Raw genomic sequence first — 22,387 nt, forward strand, 5'->3', positions numbered from 1 at the left:
CGTCTGTGTTCACTGTAATAAGTTTAGTGTCTGTGTTTTGCGACCGCACCGCAAAACCGTGCGATTAGTAGACGAAAGCACGTGCCTCTCCAATGGGAACCGAAAACATTTAATTGCAAGGTCATAGGTCAACCGATTCCTCCGCAGGAAAACACGTCTGATATATTCTATACGACACTGGTGACGGAATGTGCGTCATATGACAGGAATATGTTGTCGACCCACCTAACTTGTACACTTCGCGAATGGGTAAAAAGATTTTTCTACCTTGCCCAATTTAGGTTTTCTTGTGGATATGATAATCACTCCCAAATAGTGATCGCATCGGACGGACAGATAATAATTGTCTGAAAATAAAAAATTAAAATTTTCACTTGAGGGAAGACTTGAACCAAGTACCTCTTGTTCCGCAGATGCTCACGCTAACCACAGGACCACGGCGCTCCTGAGCTCACGTTTGTCTTTGTTGTTTTCTATGTTCGCATGGACTACTCGGTTTGTATGTTTTGCTTATTTTTTTCATAGTTCCACACAACTTATTCCTGTTTTCTCGATTCATCTGTGTTCAATTTTTCAAGGCCTAGCCACTGAGCCAACTTATAACTAAATATGAGGGGGGTGCGATGGGGAGGTTCCCTTGTGAGTAATGATGGGTGTGTAACACACACATCAAAAAAAGTTTTGCATCACTCCAGTTCCACAGAACTCCTGAAGATAGACGCTGACTGTGGATATTATATCACTGACACGGTCCCTTTGATTGTTCAGCGATGCCACTAAACCCACCCAAAGATGCAAACAACCATGCATGAGCAGCACCTATTAGACGGAGGGGGTGCAACAGCTGATCAGTTCCCATCATTCCACCAGGAAGGAGGTATGCGGCTCATGTTGTCTGTAGTTCAACCATGCCTAGACAGTCAATACCGCAGTTCGATTGTGTCCACATTGTTACTTTGTGCCAGGAAGGTCTCTCAACAAGGGAAGTGTCCAGGCGTCTCGGAGTGAACCAAAGCGAAGTTGTTTGGACATGGAGGAGATACAGAGAGACAGGAACCGTCGATGATATGCCTTGTTCAGGCTGCCCAAGGGCTACTACAGCAGTGGATGTCTGCTACCTATGGATTATGGCTCGGAGGAACCCTAACAGAAATGCCACCATGTTGAATAATGCTTTTCGTACAGCCACAGGACATCGTGTTATGACTCAAACTGTGCACAATAGGCTGCAAGATGTGCAACTTCAGTCCTGACGTCCATGGCGAGGTCAGTCTATGAAACCAGGACACCATGTACCGTGGTACAGATGGGCCCAACAATACGCCGAATGGACCGCTCAGGACTGGCGTCATGTTCTCTTCACCAAAGAGTGTCACATATGCCTTCAACCAGACAACTGTCAGAGACGTGTTTCGAGGTAAGCCGGTCGGGCTGAACACCTTAGACACACTGTTTGGTGAGTGCAGCAAGGTGGAGGTTCCCTGCTGCTTTGGGGTGGCATTATGTGGGGCTGACGTACACTGCTGGTGGTCGTGGAAGGCACCGTAACGGCTGTATGATATGTGAATGCCATCCTCTGACCGATAGTGCAACCAAATCGGCAGCATATTGGTGAGGCATTTGTCTTCATGGATGACAATTCACACCCCCGTCGTGCACATCTCATGAATAACTTCCTTCAGAATAACGACATCACTTAATTAGAGTGGCCAGCATGTTCTCCAGACATGAGCCTTATCGAACATGCTTGGGATAGATTGAAAAGGGCTGTTTATGGACGATGCGACTCACCGACCACTCAGATGAATCTACGCCAATTCTCTGTTGAGTAGAAGACAATGTGGACAAACAGTGCCTTGATGAACTTGTGGATAGTAAGCCATGACAAATAACTGGCATGCATCAATACAAGAGAACTTGCTACTGGGTATTAGCAGTGCCGGTGTGTACAGAAATCTGGACCACCACCTCTGAAGGTCTGGCTGTATGGTGGTACAACATGCAATGTGTGGTTTTCATGAGCAATAAAGAGGGCGGAAATGATGTTTATGTTGATCTCTGTTCCAATTTTCTGTGCAGGTTCTGGAACTCTCGGAACTGAGGTGATGCAAAACTTTTTTTGATGTGTTTATATGTATTGTCATCTCTTCCATACTTAATCTTCATTTGGACTGACATCTCATAGCAATGATAGGAGCTATGAGCTGGTCAACTACAGAGGTCGTGGACGAAAAAGCTAAAGCAAACAGCTGCTGCAACTCCAAAGAGCAAAGGAGCTTGACTAGCATCTAGGTCAGGTCTGATGATTTAGCAATAAAACATATGCCTGAAAACTGAAAGGTCAAGAGGCTGAATCCCAGATTTTTTGGTCTTCCTTCTTAACTAACATTCATGTGTCAATGATGTGGTGATTCAGCAGAAACAATATGTGATTCAGATTCCACATTAAACTGTAGATACACTTTACCCAGTAAGATAACTGAGGGAGGTTAGAGTCACACGAATTGCCAAAGTAGCATCCAATTGAAAGACTTGCACCAGGTCAATTGGCCACAAAATTATTATCACCAGAATCTATACATATCTTCTTCTTCTGTACATATTATAAATTAAGGTCCCCCGTTGTGTTTGTGTGCCTGTATATGATGGCTAACCTCAGGAACTACTGCAGGGATTTTGATATAATTTTCACTAATATAGAGACTGATTCATGAGATTTATTACTGCTACACCGAACGCGTCATCTGGCTGTAGATACTTAGTGCTACCGCTGTCAAGCCGTAGTGTCTGCTAATTATTCTATAAGGTCATATACTTTTTCAGTGCTATGAACTGTACGATGCAGCACGTTGAATGACAACTTTAGAGTGGCATGAAGAAAGACTGTAGATGTGTTAGTGTGTCAGATGGTGCCATGGGAGAAAACATATGAAGAAGAGAGGGTCATGAGGAGTTTGGAGCATAAAGAAGAAAAGATCACGAGAGGAGAAGAGTTTGGAGAACACAGAAGAGAAAGGAACTGAGATCCAAAGACAAGGGTGAAAGGATGACAAAATTGCAGAGAATTTGCATTATACAGAGAATTTGTTGCATTGTACTTTTTCACATTTTGATTTTAACATTTTTTTCCCAGCTACTTTTCTATAAACTGTTGTCTGTTTTCTTTATTTACTCTTCTTTCAATTCTCTGCCCTACAAAACTAATATCTGAGAGGAGAGACACATTGTTCCAGAATAATTTTAATGAAAGTTTCCTGTCTCTGTCTGTTCTATTCTATGTAAATGGCCCACCACTTACTGTTGATGTTCATTCAGTCTCAGTTGCAGGTGATACATCACTTTTCTTTGAAAATGAGATTCCTGAAAATGTTACAAAAATTACTAAAAATGCTTTAGGAAAGCTTGACTCCTATTTCCATCCAAATGGACTAAATCTGCATGTCAGTAATCCTAGATGCTGCGATTTGGGAATAAATCATTAAAAGAGAGGGACAAAAATAAACTGCTCTGATCAAAAGATCACAGAGGCAAACCATGTAAAGCTTTTACACCTACATTTTGAGAATAATGTAAACTGATGATACACATAGATTATTCAGCAAATAAATTGAATAACTTCACATTTTTAATGTGTGTTTTGTCGGGTCCCACAAACATGGACATAAAAAATATAGTCTGTCACTGTTACCTTGAGTTGTTTGTTTGTTATGGCACAATCTTCCAGGAGAATTCAAAAAATATCATAAAGTTACTGATATAGTCTTGTTCTTTTTTTAATTAAAAAATAACATACAATTTAAGCTTCCCATTTCTGGTACAATTGCTGCATTCACCACATATAAAACATTAAACTTCCTGCATACCATTTAACAGTCTATGCCAAAATGTCAAAGTACAAGTGGTTACAAATTTACAGTAAACTAACGGCAGGAATATAATCAACATCGATCTTAGTTCATGAGTATTGTATAGCTGTATCACAGTAATGTGTGTAAAATAATATAAAATTTTTGAATTACTCTTATCAAAATGTTTCATTGTAAATCTTGACATGACTCTTGTACAACAAATAAAATGATTAAAACTTGTATGTAATGAAATGGATAAATCACATATTGCAAGTTAATGAACAAGCAGGCAATCCATATCAGCTGCAGTGAAATAGTACATTTCAATGTAAACTTTTGTACTCTGTCATTTTTCCTTGAAGATGATAAGTTAAAGGACCCATTGACAAACAGTAGAACACAGGAGTGGGAATGGGAAGAGAGAGTGTGATATAATTTACTCTTAAGGTATAAAAAAGTCTCTATTTCAGGGAATTAAGCAATAATAAAATGGCAACAGTTCAAGTATAAATATGTAGAAAGTTCTGGCAGAATGTAAATAATTTAGGATTAAGGGAGACAGTTCACCAAATAGCCAAAGCATTTAGTCATTGACAGGCACATACAAAAGTGAAAGAAAACTTTCTATCTTTCAATCTTTCAGAATAAATCCTTTGTTGAGGCAGAGTTCAAATATGCATGCACATGTGTGTGTGCATGCACCAGCGCACTCCTCACCCACCCGCCCACACCCACCCACACCCACCCAGCCACCGACCCCCCCCCCCCCCCCCACACACACACACACTCGTAGAGGGAGAGAGAGGCAGGAGGCAAGGGAAGGGGTTGGGATGGATAGGTAGCAACTTGGAGAGAGGCAGCGGGATTTCTGGCTCGGAATGAGGAAGAGAGGGATAGCAGGTGCACTCGCTAGCCAGGTACTGGAGATGGTGGGGTGTAATGCATAAGAAAGGTGACTGAAGACTTGTGATGGGAGGGGGTGACAAGGCAATGAAAGGGAAACTGTTGAAGGAAGGGTGTGTGGACAATGGGTTAAAGGAAATTGAGGGCAGGAGGGTTACGGGAAATGAAGGATGTGTTGCAAGGATACCTCCCATCTGTGTAATTCAGAAAGCTGGTAGTGGAAAGGAGGATCCAGTGAAATCAAGCATGCTGTGTTCAGTCGTGTGTTTTAGCACTGGGTGGTCAACTTTGTTCTTGGTCACAGTTTTCTGGTGTCCACTCATTCTGGTGGACAGCTGGTTGGTTGTCATACCAACATAAAATGCTGTGAAGTGTTTGTAGCAGAGTTGGTATATGACTTAGCTGCTTTCACAGGAGCCCTGTGTCTGATGGGGTTGGATAAGCATGCAACACAACTTGTGTAGGAAGTACTGGGTGGATAGATTGGACAGATCTTGCAGCACATATCTTGCTACTGGGTCTTCCACATGGGTATGACCGCTGCAGCAAGTGGTTGGGAGTGGGAATGGTTTGGGGATGGATTAGGATGTTGTGCAGGTTATTCAAAATGTCATGCTTGTCTCGTGACATTATTTTCTTAAATACAGGTGTAGTTTCAACAAGCATTTTCATAAAATTCTTCCGGATTGTAGACTGTGTCACACTGTGATGTGATGAACCACCATTTTGGCCACTGCTTCAAGTGGCCTTCATCACGGTGTATATTATGGAAACTTATATTAACCATGAAACTATGGTTACAACAACATTAACTAAAATAAAAATTGCATTTACTCACTTTGCAGATACGGATAGCATTGCTGTAAGCATGAGCTCGAGAATAAAATCCAACTGCTTCTGTTGACTGCCCTTGAGACTCTAGCTGCCGGGCCAAATGATAGCAGGCAGCAGGGTCTCCAGAGCTTTGAGCAACCTCTGCTGCTCCATCCAGGTCACCACGAAAGCACAGTACACGTACCAAACAATAGAAATCATTTGCTTCACGATACAGAGACAGTGCTTCATCCAACTGGCCCATGCTTTCCAGGTACTGTGCCCACCAACGAAGTAGTTGCCTGGAAGAAGAATAGAAATAATTGATTTTTTTTTGTAAACTTCAACATCAAATATCAGAAAATCCAGGTTGGAATATCAGACACTTTAGGAAAAGGATAGACTGCTACTCATTGTAAAGATGACACATTGAGTTACAGACAGGTGCAACTTAAAGACTGTTACACACTTAGCTTTCAGCCAAAGCCTCTTCACAAAAGAAAACACACACACACAATTGCCATTTATGGCAGCTAGGACCAGAATACAACTGTCACACTGAGTGGCAATCTGGAGTGGGGGCAGAGAAGGGGAGGAGAGATAGCAGGGTATGAGTGGGGGGATAGAAAAGCAATGTCTGGCAGAGTGTGTCTGGACTAGATGGAGGCATGAGAAGACTGCCAGATTCACTGTCAGGAGGTTGGAGGGTAGAGAGACAGGGGTTAGGGGGAGGAGGCGGAGTGAAGAATGAGGAGTGCAAAATGGAGAGAAGGAGCACTTACTATTTCAATCCTTCACAGCTTATCCAACCTCATCAGAGGCAACTGTGAAAGCACCCATGTCACATATCAGCTCTGCTGCAATCACTGCACAGATTTTTACGTTGGTTGCCCAGAAAGCAACGCACCACATTTTTTTTTTTTTTTTCCTCCAGTGGAAACAATGCTACAAATGCGAAACGTTACATATGTTTTCTTTGAAGTCCCTTGAGGGATCACACCAAGTTTTCAATACTTCTGACACATAGCGTAGCTGCAGGACAGTTTCAAATTGGTGTCTACAGGTGATGTATGTTACAAGCAACGTGCCGTCATTAAATTTCTCACTGCAGAGGAAGAAACTGTTGGGAATATTCACAAACGCTTGTGCAAAGGCAATGGAACATCTGCTTCGACCGATGTACAGTTAGTCACTGGGCACGAAGGGTGAGGTCATCAGAAGGCAGTTTGGCAGAGCTCCACAATTTGCAGTGCTCATGGAGACCATCCACAGCTATCACACCTGACATGTTGCAGGGAGCTGATGTTGTCATTTCTGAGGAAAGACGCATTACGACTCAGCAGTTGGCACTTCATCTGTCAATCAGCAAAGGAAGTGTGGATGCAATTATCCACACTCTCTGATATTCAAAAGTGTGTGTGCAAGATGGGTCCCATGGTGTCTAGTGGTGGACCACAAATTGCACAGAAAAAACATTGTCTTGATTTGTTGTGACGTTTTGAAGCTAAGGGGGAGGCCTTCTTATCCCAGACTGTGACAGTTGATGAAACCTGAGTTCACCATTCTGGGCCCAAAACAAAACAAAAGTCGATGGAATGGCACCATTCCCACTTCCCACAGAAGAAAGAATTCAAAGCTATTGCTTCTGCTGGTAAGGTCATGATCACTGTCTTCTGAGACTGTCGAGGTGTGATTCTCAATGTTGTGATGCCAAGAGGCAGTACCTTTAATTCAGAAGCCTATGCCAACACATTAACAAAACTCAACATGTGCTTCTGGCAACTTTGGTGCCACAGCAACCCCAGAGATGCTTTTCTGCAACATGATAATGCTTGGCCCCATACAAGTCTGAGGATTGCTGGACACATCGCAAAACAGGGTAGGACACTGTTACCCCATCCGCCCTACAGCCCTGACCTAGCCCCCTTGAACTTCCACTTGTTTGAGCCATTAAAGGATACCATTCGTGGAAGACATTTTGAGGATGATGAGGAGGTGATTCACACAGTGAAGCACTGGCTCTGCCACCACGACAAGGTTTGGTACCGACTGGGTATACACGCCCCTGTTTTGCGCTGGAGAAGGCCATAGAACGGGATGGAGATTACGTGGAAAAATAGGGTGTGCAGATAAAATGCCATTCTTTTGTGTGGTGTGTGTGTAACTCTCATTATGTTCAATAAAGAATTGTCAAAGAAAAAAATGTGGTGCATTACTTTCTGGGCAACCCTTGTATATTGGTATGACTATCAACCAGCTGTCCAACAAAATGAACAGCCATGCCAAACTGTGGTCAAGAGCAGAGTTGACCCTGTGCCGCACCACGCAGCTGAACATAACATGCCTGATTTCAGTGGCTGCTTCACAAACTGGGCCATCTGGCTCCTCCCATCCACCACCAGCTTTTCTGAACTATGTAAATGGGGGAAGTTATCCTCACAGCACATCCTCCGCTCCTGAAATTATCTTGGCCATGCCCTCCACCCAACAGTCTTGGCCGCCTCTGTTGTATCACCTCCTCTCTATTCATATCCCCTCACCCTCTTTGTATGTGTGGCCCTCTGTCAATGCACACGCCCATCTTCCCCTTCCCTGTTCCTCCCCTTTCCTGACAGGCCCCCCTTCCCCTCCAACCTTCAGAGACTGTGCCTGACAGTCTACATCTACATCTACATCCATACTCTGCTAGCCACCTGACGGTGTGTGGCGGAGGGTACTTTGAGTACTTCTATTGGTTCTCCCTTCTATTCCAGTCTCGTATTGTTCGTGGAAAGAAAGATTGTCGGTATGCCTCTGTGTGGGCTCTAATCTCCCTGATTTTATCCTCATGGTCTCTTCATGAGATATACGTAGGAGGGAACAATAAACTGCTTGACTCCTCGGTGAAGGTATTTTCTCAAAATTTCAACAAAAGCCTGTACTGAGATACTGAGTGTCTCTCCTGCAGAGTCTTCCACTGGAGTTTATATATCATCTCTGTAAAGCTTTTGCGATTACTAAATGATCCTGTAACGAAGTGCGCTGCTCTCTGTTGGATCTTCTCTATCTCTTCTATCAACCCTATCTGGTATGGATGCCCCACTGGTGAGCAGTGTTCAAGCAGTGGGCAAACAAGTTTACTGTAACCTACTTCCTTTGTTTTCGGACTGCATTTCCTTAGGATTCTTCCAATGAATCTCAGTCTGGCATCTGCTTTACCAATGATCAACTTTATATGATCATTCCATTTTAAATCACTCCTAATGCCTACTCCAAGATGATTTATGGAATTAACTGCTTCCAGTTGCTGACCTGCTACATTGTAGCTAAATGATAACAAATCTTTCTTTCTATGTATTTGCAGCACATTACACTTGTCTACATTGAGATTCAATTGCCATTCCCTGCACCATGTGTCAATTCGTTGCAGATCCTCCTGCATTTCAGTACAATTTTCCATTGTTACAACCTCTCGATATACCACTGCATCATCCGCAAAAAGCCTCAGTGAAATTCCGATGTTATCCACAAGGTCATTTATGTATATTGTGAATAGCAACAGTCCTATGACACTCCCCTGCAGCACACCTAAAATCACTCTTACTTTGGAAGACTTCTCTCCATTGAGACTGACATGCTGCGTTCTGTTATCTAGGAGCTCTTCAATCCAATCACACAATTGGTCTGATAGGCCATATGCTCTTACTTTGTTCATTAAATGACTGTGGGGAACTGTATCGAATGCCTTGCGGAAGTCAAGAAACATGGCATCTACCTGGGAACCCATGTTTATGTCCCTCTGAGTCTCGTGGATGAATAGCGCGAGCTGGGTTTCACACGATCATCTTTTTCTAAACCCATGCTGATTCCTACAGTCCTTGCATGATCAGCCAGACAGTGCTCTTCTCTCCCTCCATCCATACCCTACTATCCCTCTCCCTTCTCTGCCACTATTCCAGACTGCCACTCAATGGGACAAGTTGCATTCCAGTCCAAGATACCACAGGTGGCAGACATATGTGTGAAGTGTGCTTGCTTTTGTGACTGTGTGTATGTTTTGTTTTCTGAAGAAAGCGTTGGCTGAAAGTTAAATGTGTAACAGTTGTTTCATTGTGCCTGCCTGCAACTCACCGTGTCATCTTCACACTGAGTAGCGATCTGTCCTTTCCCTAATATTGTTAAAATCAAATATTATAGAGCTGACACAATGATATGAAATAAATTATTTTTATCAAGATGCATTACTCATAAAATGAATATTAAGGCTTTGTTCAAATGAAGGTCAGAGCATGCTTGAAGTTATATACACTTTCAATGTGAACAATGATTATCAACCTTTAGGAATAAAATAACATTTAATCAGGTGAGAAATAATAATGGGTTAACTCCATGGGAAATGTAAATAAAACTGGGAAAAAGGAGGGGCGGGAGGGTTAGTATCTCAGATCACTGAACACAATTATCCCCATTAATGTATTAACACTTAGAGTGAACATATCATGGCGATTATCACAGCCTCATCCAATAGTGTTGATTTTTTTTACCCCAATCTCTATCATCAAACTCTTGTAATGAGATACATCATATTTCTTCTACTGTGGTCTACATCCTCACCCAGCTGAGTAGGCACATCATAAGTATTGCTCTAATGAATCTTGGTAGCAGCAATGTGCAATAAGAAAGTACTTTCAAAGGGCAAATGCTGAAATCTAGCATCTCAGCACATTTCTTTGTTTAAAATAGAACAACTATTTTGTTTTTTGTTTGTATCTCCTAAATGCCATTCTGAGCTGTTGGCATCAACAGACTGCAGAACAGGTAGTAAGTTTCCACTAACATCATCCAAAGCTATTAATACAGACACATCTATCCACTGTAACTGTCTTATTCTTTCTTCCTACCTTCTCTCCAATTCTGCTGGAAAAATGGCAATTAACAGAGAAGCATGGCATATGAACTTACGGATCTCTGTCACGAAGTACATATGCTTCAAGAGCACGAGGATTATCAGTAAGCAGCCTTGGAGCATGACTTCGGTGGGTATCAGCACGTTCTAGCGCTTGCAGAGCAGCTCGCCTGTCACCACGTGCCTCTAAGTTCAGTGCATACCGATGGCGCATGTTACGTAAGTGAATTCTGTCATGTTGTTCCGTCACTTTAAGAGCTTCCTCCCACTGGCCCAAACTGCGCAATGCACGTGCTTCAAGATCATGTCGACCACACTGCCTGAAAAGTTGCATTGCTTCATCCTGAAACAATCACCACATAATTAGATAATTACGCTTACAGGAAAATGTTCCTTGTAAAGAAATACTTCAACATAGTCTGACTCTACAAGTTGCTATCTCAGAAAATTCATTTTATAGAAACAGTTGAAACTGCAATTATAAATTGCTGAAACTAAAAGAAACAAGTACTAGTAAAGATTACATCTGAAACAATGATTACTACAGTCCCATAATCCCCATCAATCAATCAATCAATGATTAGTACAGGAGCCATAACAGACACTGAAATAAATTAAGGAAAATGCAATCATTCACACTCAGTCACGTCACAGCTCACAAAACGTTTCGGTTAGAATCTTCTCTTTAATTTTCTAGAAATTATATTTAATGTTACTGTACCAAGAATGAGTTTTTTCTAAGATCATATCTTTTTACACATCATGCCATATCTCTTTCACATATTCTCATTTTGCTTCTTTGTACTTTCTTAATTTTTAAGCTGCGTGCGGGGTAGCCGTGTGGTCCGAGGCATCTTGTCACGGTTTGCGCGGCTCCTCCCGTCGGAGGTTCGAGTCCTCCCTCGGGCATAGGTGTGTGTGTTGTCCTTAGCATAAATTAGTTTTAGTTGGATTAAGTAGTTAGTAAGCCTAGGGACCAATAACCTCAGCAGTTTGGTCTCATAGTCCTTACCACAAATTTCCGAATTTAATTTTCAAGTGGCTTATACAGTTAGTTTCCCTCACTTACTTAAATATTTTGCATTTCCTTTTTTCTAATGTATCACGTATATGGACTGAAAATGCAATTGAATTTTTCTTCTTTTTCTACAGTGCAGCTTCCATTCATTCCAAACAATCAGATGACTCAAACAATAAACAAAAAATGAAATCTTAAGTAAATTATGCATGATTTCCTCTTGTCATATTTCCAATGTCTATCTGGGCCAACACCTTCTTTCACTTTTCTGTACCTTTTCCTCTCCCTTGCTTCTTGCTTGGATTTCAGTGGTGGCACTAACAGTTTCCAAAACTTAATATTTATCTACAATACTTCAATGTGCTTTTGGTTCCATGCAACCCTGGTGTAAGGAAGTACATATGATTCTTGAAACAATTAAGGTAAAATTAGAAATATTCCCTTAAAATCGTGAACACATTCTACAGTCTTTCAGGCTGAATTTCATTCAGCACAATCTTTTGAACAGTTTGCCTACAGTCTGGACCACAGCAACAGGAAGATGAATTCCTGTCAATGCTCTAGCTTCCAAATTGTCTTGATATCAGCTCTATCAAATAAAACTGGGATGCCACCTAGTATTAGCTCAAAACTCACAGAACACGTCATTGTTATCTACAGGCACTGCATGGCCATATACAAGGAAGTGTCAAAAGTCACATCACTGTAAACTGGATCTCTTTCATACAGCACAGGAGCACCAATATTTCATGTGACCAACATGGAAGGGCCACGTTTCCAAATAGTTTACAGTTAATGTCCTAGGTATGAGTTCACAATATTTTTTTTAATACTGCTTTATAGTTGCTTTCTGTCACAAGTAGTTCGAACTTCAGTGCTACGTGACTCCAATGTAGAGAGAAGATAGCTGAGGTCATATGTTTTGATACTCAAAACTTGCACACAGTTACAAAATATATATGTTGTTAAATATTTGGTGTTTGATTACATCAACCATGGACCTTGCCGTTGGTAGGGAGGCTTGCAAACCTCAGAGATACAGGTAGCAGTACTGTAGGTGCAATCATATCGGAGACGTATCTGTTGAGAGGACAGGCAAACATGTGCTTCCTGAAGAGGGGAAGCAGCCTTTTCAGTACTTGCAGGGGTAACAGTTGGGCGACTGACTGATCTGACCTTGTAACATTAACCAAAACAGCCTTGCAATGTTAGTACTGTGAGTGGCTGAATGCAAGAGGAAACTACAGCCGTAATTTTTCCTGAGGGCATGGAGCTTTACTGTATGGTTAAATGATGATGGCGTCCTCTTGGGTAAAAGATTCGAGAGGGAAAATAGTCCACCATTCGGATCTGCGAGCAGGGACTATACGGGAGGACATCATTATTAGGAGAAACAAAACAAGAAATTATTCAGATAGTGAAGGAGACGAAAATTTAATAGTCATGGGGTCTGGAATTCGATAGTAGGAAAAGGAAGAGAATGAAAAGTAGTATGGAATGGGGTATGGAATGAAAGAGGAAGCTGCCTGGTAGAGTTTTGCACAGAGCGCATAACTTAATCATAGCTAACACTTGGTTTAAGAATCATGAAAGAAGGTTGCGTACATGGAAGAGACCTGGAGATACTGGAAGGGTTTAGATAGATTACATAATGGTCACACAGAGATTTAGGAACCAGGTTTTAAATTGTAAGACACTTCCAGGGGCAGATGTGGACTCTGACCACAATCTGTTGGTTATGAACTGTAGATTAAAAGTGAAGATACTGCAAAAAGGTGGGAATTTAAGGAGATGGAACCTGGATAAACTGAAAGAACCAGAGGTTGTAGAGAGTTTCAGAGGGAGCATTAGGGAACAATTGACAGGAATGAGGGGAAGAAATACAATAGAAGAAGGATGGGTAGCTTTGAGAGATGAAATAGTGAAGGCATCAGAGGATCAAGTAGGTAAAATGATGAGGGCTAGTAGACACCCTTGGGTAACAGAAGAGATACTGAATTTAATTGATGAAAGGAGAAAATATAAGAATGCAGTAAATGAAGCAGGCAAAGAGGAATACAAACATCTCAAAAATGACATTGACAGCAAGTGCAAAATGGCTAAGCAGAGACGGCTACAGGACAAATGTAAGGCTGTAGAGGCACATATCACTAGGGGTAGATAGATACTGCCTACAGGAAAATTAAAGAGACCTTTGGAGAAAAGAGAACCACTTGTATGAATGTCAAGAGCTCAGATGGAAACCCAGTTCTAAGCAATGAAGGGGAAGCAGAAAGGTGGAAGGAGTATATAGAGGGTCTATACAAGGGCAATGTACTTGAGGGCAATATTATGGAGATAGAAGAGGACGTAAATGAAGATGAAATGGGAGATAAGATACTGAATGAAGAATTTGACAGAGCACTGAAGGACCTAAGGCAAAACAAGGACCTGGGAGTAGACAACATTCTACTAGAACTACTGAAGCCTTGGGAGAGCCAGCCCTGACAAAACACTACCAACTGGTGGGAAAGATGTATGAGACAGGCAATATACCCTCAGACTTCAAAAAGAATAGAGTAATTTCAATCCCAAAGAAAGCAGGTGTTGACAGGTGTGAAAATTACCGAACTATCAGATTAATAAGTCATGGCTGCAAATTACTAACACAAATTATTTACAAACGAATGGAAAACCTGGTAGAAGCCGACCTCGGGGAAGATCAGTTTGGATTTCGTAGTATTGTTGGAACATGCGAGGCAATACTGACCCTGTGACTTATCTTGGAAGATAGATTAAGGAAAGGCAAACCTACATTCTAGCATTTGTAGACTTACAGAAAGCTTTTGCCAATGCTGACTGGAATATTCTCTTTCAAATTTTGAAGGTGGCAGGGGTCAAATACAGGGAGCAAAAGTCTATTTACAATTTGTACAGAAACCAGATGGAAGTTATAAGAGTTGAGGGGTACAAATGGGAAGTAGTGGTCGGAAAGGAGTGAGACAGGGTTGTAGGCTATCCCCGGTGTTATTCAATCTCTATATTGAGCAAGCAGTATAGGAAGTAAAAGAAAAATTTGGAGTAGGAATTAAAATCCATAGAGAGAAATAAAAACTTTGAGGTTTGCTGATGACATTAAGAAGGGTGTAAGACAAATGTCAACAAAAGCAAACCAAGGATAATGGAATGTATTTGTATTAAATCAGCTGATGCTCAGGGAATTAGATTAGGAAATGAGACACTTAAAGTAGTAAAAGAGTTTTGCTATTTGAGGAGCAAAATAACTGATGATGGTCGAGGTAGAGAGGATATAAAATGTAGACTGGCAATGGCGAGGAAAGCATTTCTGAAGAAGACAAATTTGTTAACATTGAGTATCAATTTAAGTGTGAGGAAGTCCTTTCTGAAAATATTTGTATGGAGTGTAGCCATTTAGGGAAGTGAAACATGGACAATAAGTAGTTTAAGCAAGAAGAGAATAGAAGCTTTCGAAATGTGGTGCTACAGAAGAATGCTGAAGATTAGATAGGTAGATCACGTAACAAATGAGGGGGTACTGGATTGAATTGGGGAGAAGAGGAATTTGTGGCACAACTTGACTAGAAGAAGGGATCAGTTGGTAGTACATGTTCTGAGGCACCAGGGGATGACCAATTTAGTATTGGAGGGAAGCGTGGAGGGCAAAAATCGTAGAGGGAGACCAAGATGTGTATACACTAAGCAGGTTCAGAAGGATGTAGGTCGTAGTAGTTACTTGGAGATCAAGGAGCTTGCGCAGAGAGCTGCATCAAACCAGTCTCTGGACTGAAGGCCACAACAACAATTACATTATTTGGTGTAAGAATATTGTTTAAACTACTTCTAACTGTCATTCGAAACATGCGTCACCCATGCTCACAATGTGAGCATTTTTTATGATCTTGGAATATAGATATATACAATACTCTAGCAGACACAGAGTAGTACAGATGCATTTGAAGACCTGGGTTGGCAAGGTGTAGCTGTGTTGGGTATACTAGCTGCACTCATGTGTCTGCTATAAATTATGCGAGAAGCATGAACAACATCAATACTGATTGAAAAAGCGAGTGTATTCATTTCAAGATCATCAATGGGCCAATGACAAATATCACTAAAAAATTCAAGTTGTTCATTCTATATTGCTACAGTCAACGACAGGGTCTTAGCAGAAGTATATAAACACAAACCACTCCAAACAATCCTGTTGGGGGAACATCTGCAACTGAGCATTATACCAGAGGCTGAAAATACAGCTTCAGTTGTAAAGTTCTTTTATTATCAAACGACAAGTTTCGGGCTCTCATAAGCCCATCTTCAGGTGTCGAACTTGGTGCTGTGGCCCTTGAGTGCTGCAGTGGTCATCCACCGTGACACTCGGGAGCCACAGCACCAAGTTCGACACCCGAAGATGGGCTTATGAGAGCCCGAAACTGGTCGTGTGATAATAAAAGAAGTTTACAACTGAAGTGGTATTTTCAACCTCTAACAAACCGCTCATTTAGAAAAAGTTTTGAATAATGAAATAGATGGTTTAACTACAGCAGCCACTAATCATTACCTTTTCTGCTCATTAACATGCATGTCCAGGTTCAAGTCGCAGCCCAGCACACAGCTTTAATTTTTCAGAAAGTTTCAAACCAGTGCACATTCCACTGCAGAGTGAAAACTCATTCTGGACACACATTAGTAATTTTAAACGAAAGCTTATTTGAACTTCAGCTACATTTGATCCACTGTACTTAGGCAGCTGTTAAAAGACTGAGCTATAACTACTGCTGCTACATTGTGTCACAGTATTTATTTAATAGTATTTGTTCAAAGTCAAATTTTAATTATATTATTGTCATGGTAACTATTTTACTTGTACATATATTATAAAATGTGTGAGCTGGTGTGACTCTGAGAGTGAACATGTCATTTAATTTTGGCTTAGAAGTCTATGAATAAATTCAGTGTGGATAGAGCATTCAATCAATGTTGTTGTGACCCATACAGGAGCTAATTAGAATAATATGGCTGTTGTAAATGAATATTGTTGACAAATGTTAAATTAAGAGACTTCTATATAGATTTTTATAGGGTTCTTGTAATACTGTCTAATTATGCTGCAACAGATCTTGGCCACCTCAATCAGATTATTGCTTATTCACATCTTAGGGTGAACATTATAGTGTGATGAATACTTCGACATTTCTCTCTACTGTAGTATCTACGAAGGATACATGTTGAGAGATAAAGAAAATTCATATAAAGATGTACATATTACAAATCACATAGAGAGTTAAAAAGTTGTGACTATGGTTTTGAGCATTAAAGAGCAGTTCCATTACATTGCAGTCCAATAAGAAGTTAAAATGTATAAAATGTTTGCTGACCCTGAGACCAAGTTGCAGGGCCAGAATTCCAACCCTGGCTTCCAGTTCTGGTTCACTGGCTGCTTGGCGCAAAATAAAAGCTGCACGACCATGTTGCATGTGACCCAAACATACCCATGCGACATCAAGGCGCCGAGTTTTCACACACATACGAGCAAGGCTGCTCCACACAGTTTCGCTGAAATAAGAAATTTGATTTAGTACTTGATATTTTATAAGTAATAAATAGTGTTTGAAAGAACAGACTTATGCTTAAGAGGTATCTCTTCTTCAATATAACCCAAATATATTGTACACTGTAGGTGTGCTGTAGTCTTTTCTTATACCACTGTCAACTTTTCAATCAGTCACATTAAAATACACGATGTTCATAAAGTCCGGGAACACTTTCAATTATTTATTGCACAAGAACCAAACATTGTACAGATACCATAAATATCTCATTTTGAGGAGAAACCCTGAAAGGCTTTTTTATGTATACCGTCACAGCATAGTTTGGTATTCTGCCGATAGTCAGCGTTAGTCGCAAACACGGTGAGCTGAGGTGCAGAGCTGAGCTTTCTGTGTGTTGGACTTCGACAAAAACAAGTGTACTACAGCAGTTCAATGGATGTTTAGAACCAAGTACGGTAAGAAGCCACCAACAAGGAAGGCCATTTATCACTGGCACGACAAATTCACTACAACGGGTTGCTTGTGCCTGGCAAAGAGAAGCGCATGTCCTAGTGTGAGTGAAGTGAATGTGGAGCACGTATGAGAGACATTCATAAGGAGTCCAAGGAAATCGGTGCATTATGTATCCTGTGAAATCGAAATGGTTCCAATGACAGTACAAAAGCTGTCTATGAAACCATTCAAATTGGAGCTAGTGCAGAAGCTCAATGACGAGGACAAAGACAAGCATTTTGAGTATCGTTCGCAGTTGCAACAATTGAATGAGGATGGGCATGGCATCAGTGATCGTTTAATTTTTAGTGGTGAAACCACTTTTCACACTATTGGGAAAGTGAACGGGCATGATTGTCGAATCTGGGGTACAAAGCAGCCACACGAATGCACTGAATTTTAGCGTGATTTCCCAAAAGTAAATGTTTTTTGTGCATTATCACGCTGAAAACTGTACGAGTCATTCTTCTTCGCCGACAGACTGTCACTGGATATTCCTACTTGGACATGTTGCAGCAAAGGCTGATGCCTCAAATGCAATCGGACTCTTTCAGTGGATGGAGCTCCATCCCATTTTCATCGTGAAGTTTGTGGGTACCTGCACATGGAGCTGCCGCAACGATGTAGCGGCCATGCTACAGAAGGGGACAACTGTCACATGAAATGGCCTCCCCAATCACCAGATCTTACTCCGTGTGACTTTTTTCTGTGGGGACATTTTAAAGATCTGGTGTATGTACTGCCTCTACCACGTGATGTAGCAGAGCTCCGGGAGAGAATACAGGAAGCGACTGCCACAGTCGATGAAGCCATCTGGGACGGGTATCGCAAGAATTCTATTACTGTATTGACGTCTGCCGGGTCACTCATCATTCGCATATCGAATGTTTTTTAAAAAAAACTTTCAGAGTTTCTCTTCAAAATGCAATATGTATGACATCTGTACAATGTTTAGTTCTTATACAATAAATAATTGAAAGTGTTCCCAGACTTTATGTACATCCTGTATTTCATTTGTTTTGCTTCAATGTGTGACTCACTTAGACCAATGTAAATGTATCTTAGCATACTGAGTGCAGCTCAGAAACAGCAGATTCATCACACATTGTAATGTAGTGTAGCACGTAAAATTAGTACAACACTTTCTTGTACTCTTTTTGAATAGACTGATTAGATTGTGAATGGAAAAAAAGCTGACAATAGTGGGTGATTGGCTGGTACGCAAAATCGATAATATTTGGATGTATCCAACATGATTCATGTGTTATGGAGACCTGTCACACTATAACCAGACTATATTTTTATGAAACAATGGAGTTGTTACAGATAAGCCACCAGATTGGCCTCATGTTATTTGAATGAAGAATTGAGGCGTAGCTCACTGCTGTGCAAGAATCCAGTATACCTGTGAAGTTAGTGACCCAGATTATGTCTTTCATGTCCTCAGAAATTTACACTCTTTCCCATAAACATGCACTGAACTCGATGGACACCAAGTAAGTAAATCTTTCAGATGCACTGTAGGTAGTTAGACTAACTTTGTACTTGATCCACATTACTGTTCATTTAACATTAGAAAAATTAGAGCTATTTCTCTTTTTTCGCAGCTGGATGAAGTCCACAAGCAAGTGCACTTTCAACAACATTACTGCTACCATCAGTTTCATGGCGTAGAACAAAGTGTACAATTTTTGGTATTTATTATGTAACAATACTCTGTACATTTTAATTATTCATTTGAAATTGAAACCTATCTTAGATGATGTCTTAAAGTTTTGGAGTTTGTGTCATACAAAAACTAATGTGTAAGTATCTCTTCATTTTGCCCGTCCACAACTTAACATGTCTCTTTACAGCAAGTAGCAAAAGATATGTTGGCAGAGTGAACACCTAAATTAGATTAGATTAGGTTCAGTTTTTGTTTCACAGATCCTAAAATGAGATGATTCTTGTGAGTGTAGAACATGTCAGAAGGTTAAAAAAAAAAAAAAAAAATTATGATTGGAGATAATACTCACTTCCCTGATCATCTGCCATAGTTGTGGACATTTTTACTTGAGCCAGTCTAACAGTCCCTGTTAAGATATTCATCTATAGAACAGAAGGAGTTGCAAACAAAAAGTCTTTCAAACTCTGTTTAAACTATGCTTTATCTGAAACCAAGCTTTTAATGGTTTTTGGCAATTTATTGAAAATATCTGTTCCTGAATACTGGACCCCTCATTGAAGCAAGATAAGTGCTTTTATGTCTTTAGGGGAAGAATGTTCTTATTCCTAGTATTGATACTATGTACGAGCTACTGGTTGGAAATAGAGACACATTATTTGCAACAAATTTCGTTAAGGAACAAAATACTGAGAAGCAGTGGTTAGAATACCCATTTCCTTGCAAGGGTTTCTACATGACGTTTTTGAATTTACAACACAAATGAGTCTTAATTACATGCTTTTGTTCTCTAAAAACTTTTGTTCAATTTAATGAGTTACCCAGAATATGATCCCATATGACATAACAGAATGAAAGTAAGCAGAGCATGCATTTTCTTTTATATTTACATATACCACCTACACCTGACATAATTTGCATTGCAAACACAGACTTGTCCATGTGCTTCAGCAATTGGGTGGTTCACCCTTCCCAACTGAATTTATTAAAATAACAGTGCTTCTGAAAGTAACAGAATTTGCATTTACAAACTAGAATGCATATTACTTTAATGATTTGCAAATAAGTCTTATGTCAGTGTTAACAGAGAAATTTTGTGTACTTGCTGTTTAATTTAATTATAATGATAATAATCACAACAAAATCATTAGAACATACAAAATAACAGTCAGACAAATACTTTCAAAATAGATCCAAAATTATTTATATAAACTCAAGTTGTGCTATTTTTTGACTTGTTCCTTCCACACAAGCTGAACTGATTCACTTAAATAAAACAGAAGAAATTTCTCTCTTTAACAAGCAATAACAGACTAATGTTTAACTTCATCAGTCGGGCATGAAATGGAGTTTCCAACGTGGCAAGGCTGCTGCCATTAGAGAGCATTAATATGCTAAGTGGTTAATAGCAATTAGGTACTGGCCTTATACAAAACAAATACATACCTCATAAAAAGAATTGAGTGATGTTAAATGTGTCTCCCTGAATATTGTACAGGATGGTGCAGAGAAATAGGCAAATTTGAAATGATAAGCAAAATTGAGGAAACTTACAATACTTTATCTGATGCTGCAATAAGTGTTCTGCAAGAGGAGAAATTTCATTGGGCATTGCTTTTTAAAAATTACATAATTTAGGTGCTGTCCATTTCATCATACATGTTTAGTAAGTTGATTCTGAAGGTTTTGCACAGTGCAGCACAATGTGTTCCCCAGGATGTTGGTGATGTTTTCTTCAATCTGAGTCTTCAGCTGGACAAGGTTTATTGTCTAGTCCGGCACACAATGCTCTTCAAATATCCCCTAAGAAGCAGCCACAGACTGAGAAATCTAGATATTGAGTCATCCAATTGAAATTATGTAATCCCCAAACAACCGTTTCACTGTACACTCAGAAATTTGGGCAGTGGTTCCAACAGAACTTATGTAGTTCAGAGAATGGAGTGTTAGAACCAAAAATGTCTCTATCATGTTGACAAAACATGACAGTGGAGCCTCCTTCATCTTCAAAGAAGAAATGAGCTATCACCTTACGACGTGACATGACACTGCACATCATACAAAAACTTTAGTTTTTTTTAACAGATGTTGGTGAAGTGCAGCATGATTTGTTCATGTCTAGTAATGCCTGTTCTAATTATTCAAATATTCACTTAAATGAAAAAGGGCTTCATCTGACACCCAAAAATTTTCAGTGAAGTTAGGATACTCACTGATTTTGGCCAACAGGTTTTCACATATTGTAGGTGCAATATAGAATCATTATATTTCAGTTCTTGAACAATCTGAAGCTTGAAGAATGAAATTGAAGGCTATGAATTATTCTTTGTATGCTTCAATGTTCAAGGTCCAATGAGAAGGCAGTTTTTCACATCAAATGTTGAGGTCTCCTTACCACTCCAGCTGCAACAGCATCAGTGTTTGTTGGGGTATGTACAGACAATACATGCTGTCTAGACTGAATTAGTCTCTTCCAAGTTAAAAACCAATGTTCTGATCATATGTGGAGAAGGAAATTGACTGCATGGATGGATATCATAGTGACACAAAAACAATCTTTGTGCGATCTTTGTGCGGTGGTCACACAGTCTCCAAGTCGGTATTATGCACTAATGGTGATTGCATACTCCATGGCAACTAAATGTCCATTACTAATCAACAATCTGGCATTTTAAACCCTTTATTGAATATCTACAAAGCCGCCACTATCAGCTTCGAATTTTCCTCAGTTTCTCTGTGCCACCCTGTACATTTTCCAACTTAGTTCCTACCACTGAATATATAACACACTTATTCGCTGAACACTATACTCTGTGTGTGTGTGTGTGTGTGTGTGTGTGTGTGTGTGTGTGTGTGTGTGTGTGTGTGAATGAGAGAGAGAGAGAGAGAGAGAGAGAGAGAGAGAGAGAGAGAGAGAGAGAAGTGAATGTTGACATACTGATGTGATTCACAGTAACTGTTCCATTGCGATTCCCATAATGACTGATTCAATGCAGTAATCAAAATCAATCAATGGAAACTGCAGGTTGGAATAGCAACATTTTAAGGAAAAGATAGATTACTGCTTACCACAAAGATGACGTGTTAAGTCACAGACAGGCACAATGAAAAGATACTTACACATTAGTTTTCAGCCACAGTTTTCACCAGATAAGGAAACACACAAGCCATTTATTCACACAAGCAAGCACACCTCACAGACACAAGACCGCC

At 40.3% G+C, this 22,387-nt stretch overlaps 1 protein-coding gene across 1 annotated transcript in view; it reads right to left on the minus strand.

The window, feature by feature from the left end:
* The window catches only part of LOC126236856 (intraflagellar transport protein 140 homolog), a 267,376-nt gene that overhangs the window by 89,591 nt on the left and 155,398 nt on the right, over window positions 1-22,387 (minus strand). The window contains exons 15-17 of the mRNA XM_049946468.1: window positions 16,843-17,020; window positions 10,506-10,792; window positions 5,590-5,866 (exon numbers count right to left, since the gene is read on the minus strand). Coding sequence (XP_049802425.1) covers window positions 5,590-5,866; window positions 10,506-10,792; window positions 16,843-17,020 — 742 coding nt within the window. The remainder of the gene's footprint in view (window positions 1-5,589; window positions 5,867-10,505; window positions 10,793-16,842; window positions 17,021-22,387) is intronic.

Source organism: Schistocerca nitens, chromosome 2 (genome assembly GCF_023898315.1).
Source record: "Schistocerca nitens isolate TAMUIC-IGC-003100 chromosome 2, iqSchNite1.1, whole genome shotgun sequence".
In the NCBI taxonomy this organism is placed as follows: Eukaryota; Metazoa; Arthropoda; class Insecta; order Orthoptera; family Acrididae; genus Schistocerca; species Schistocerca nitens.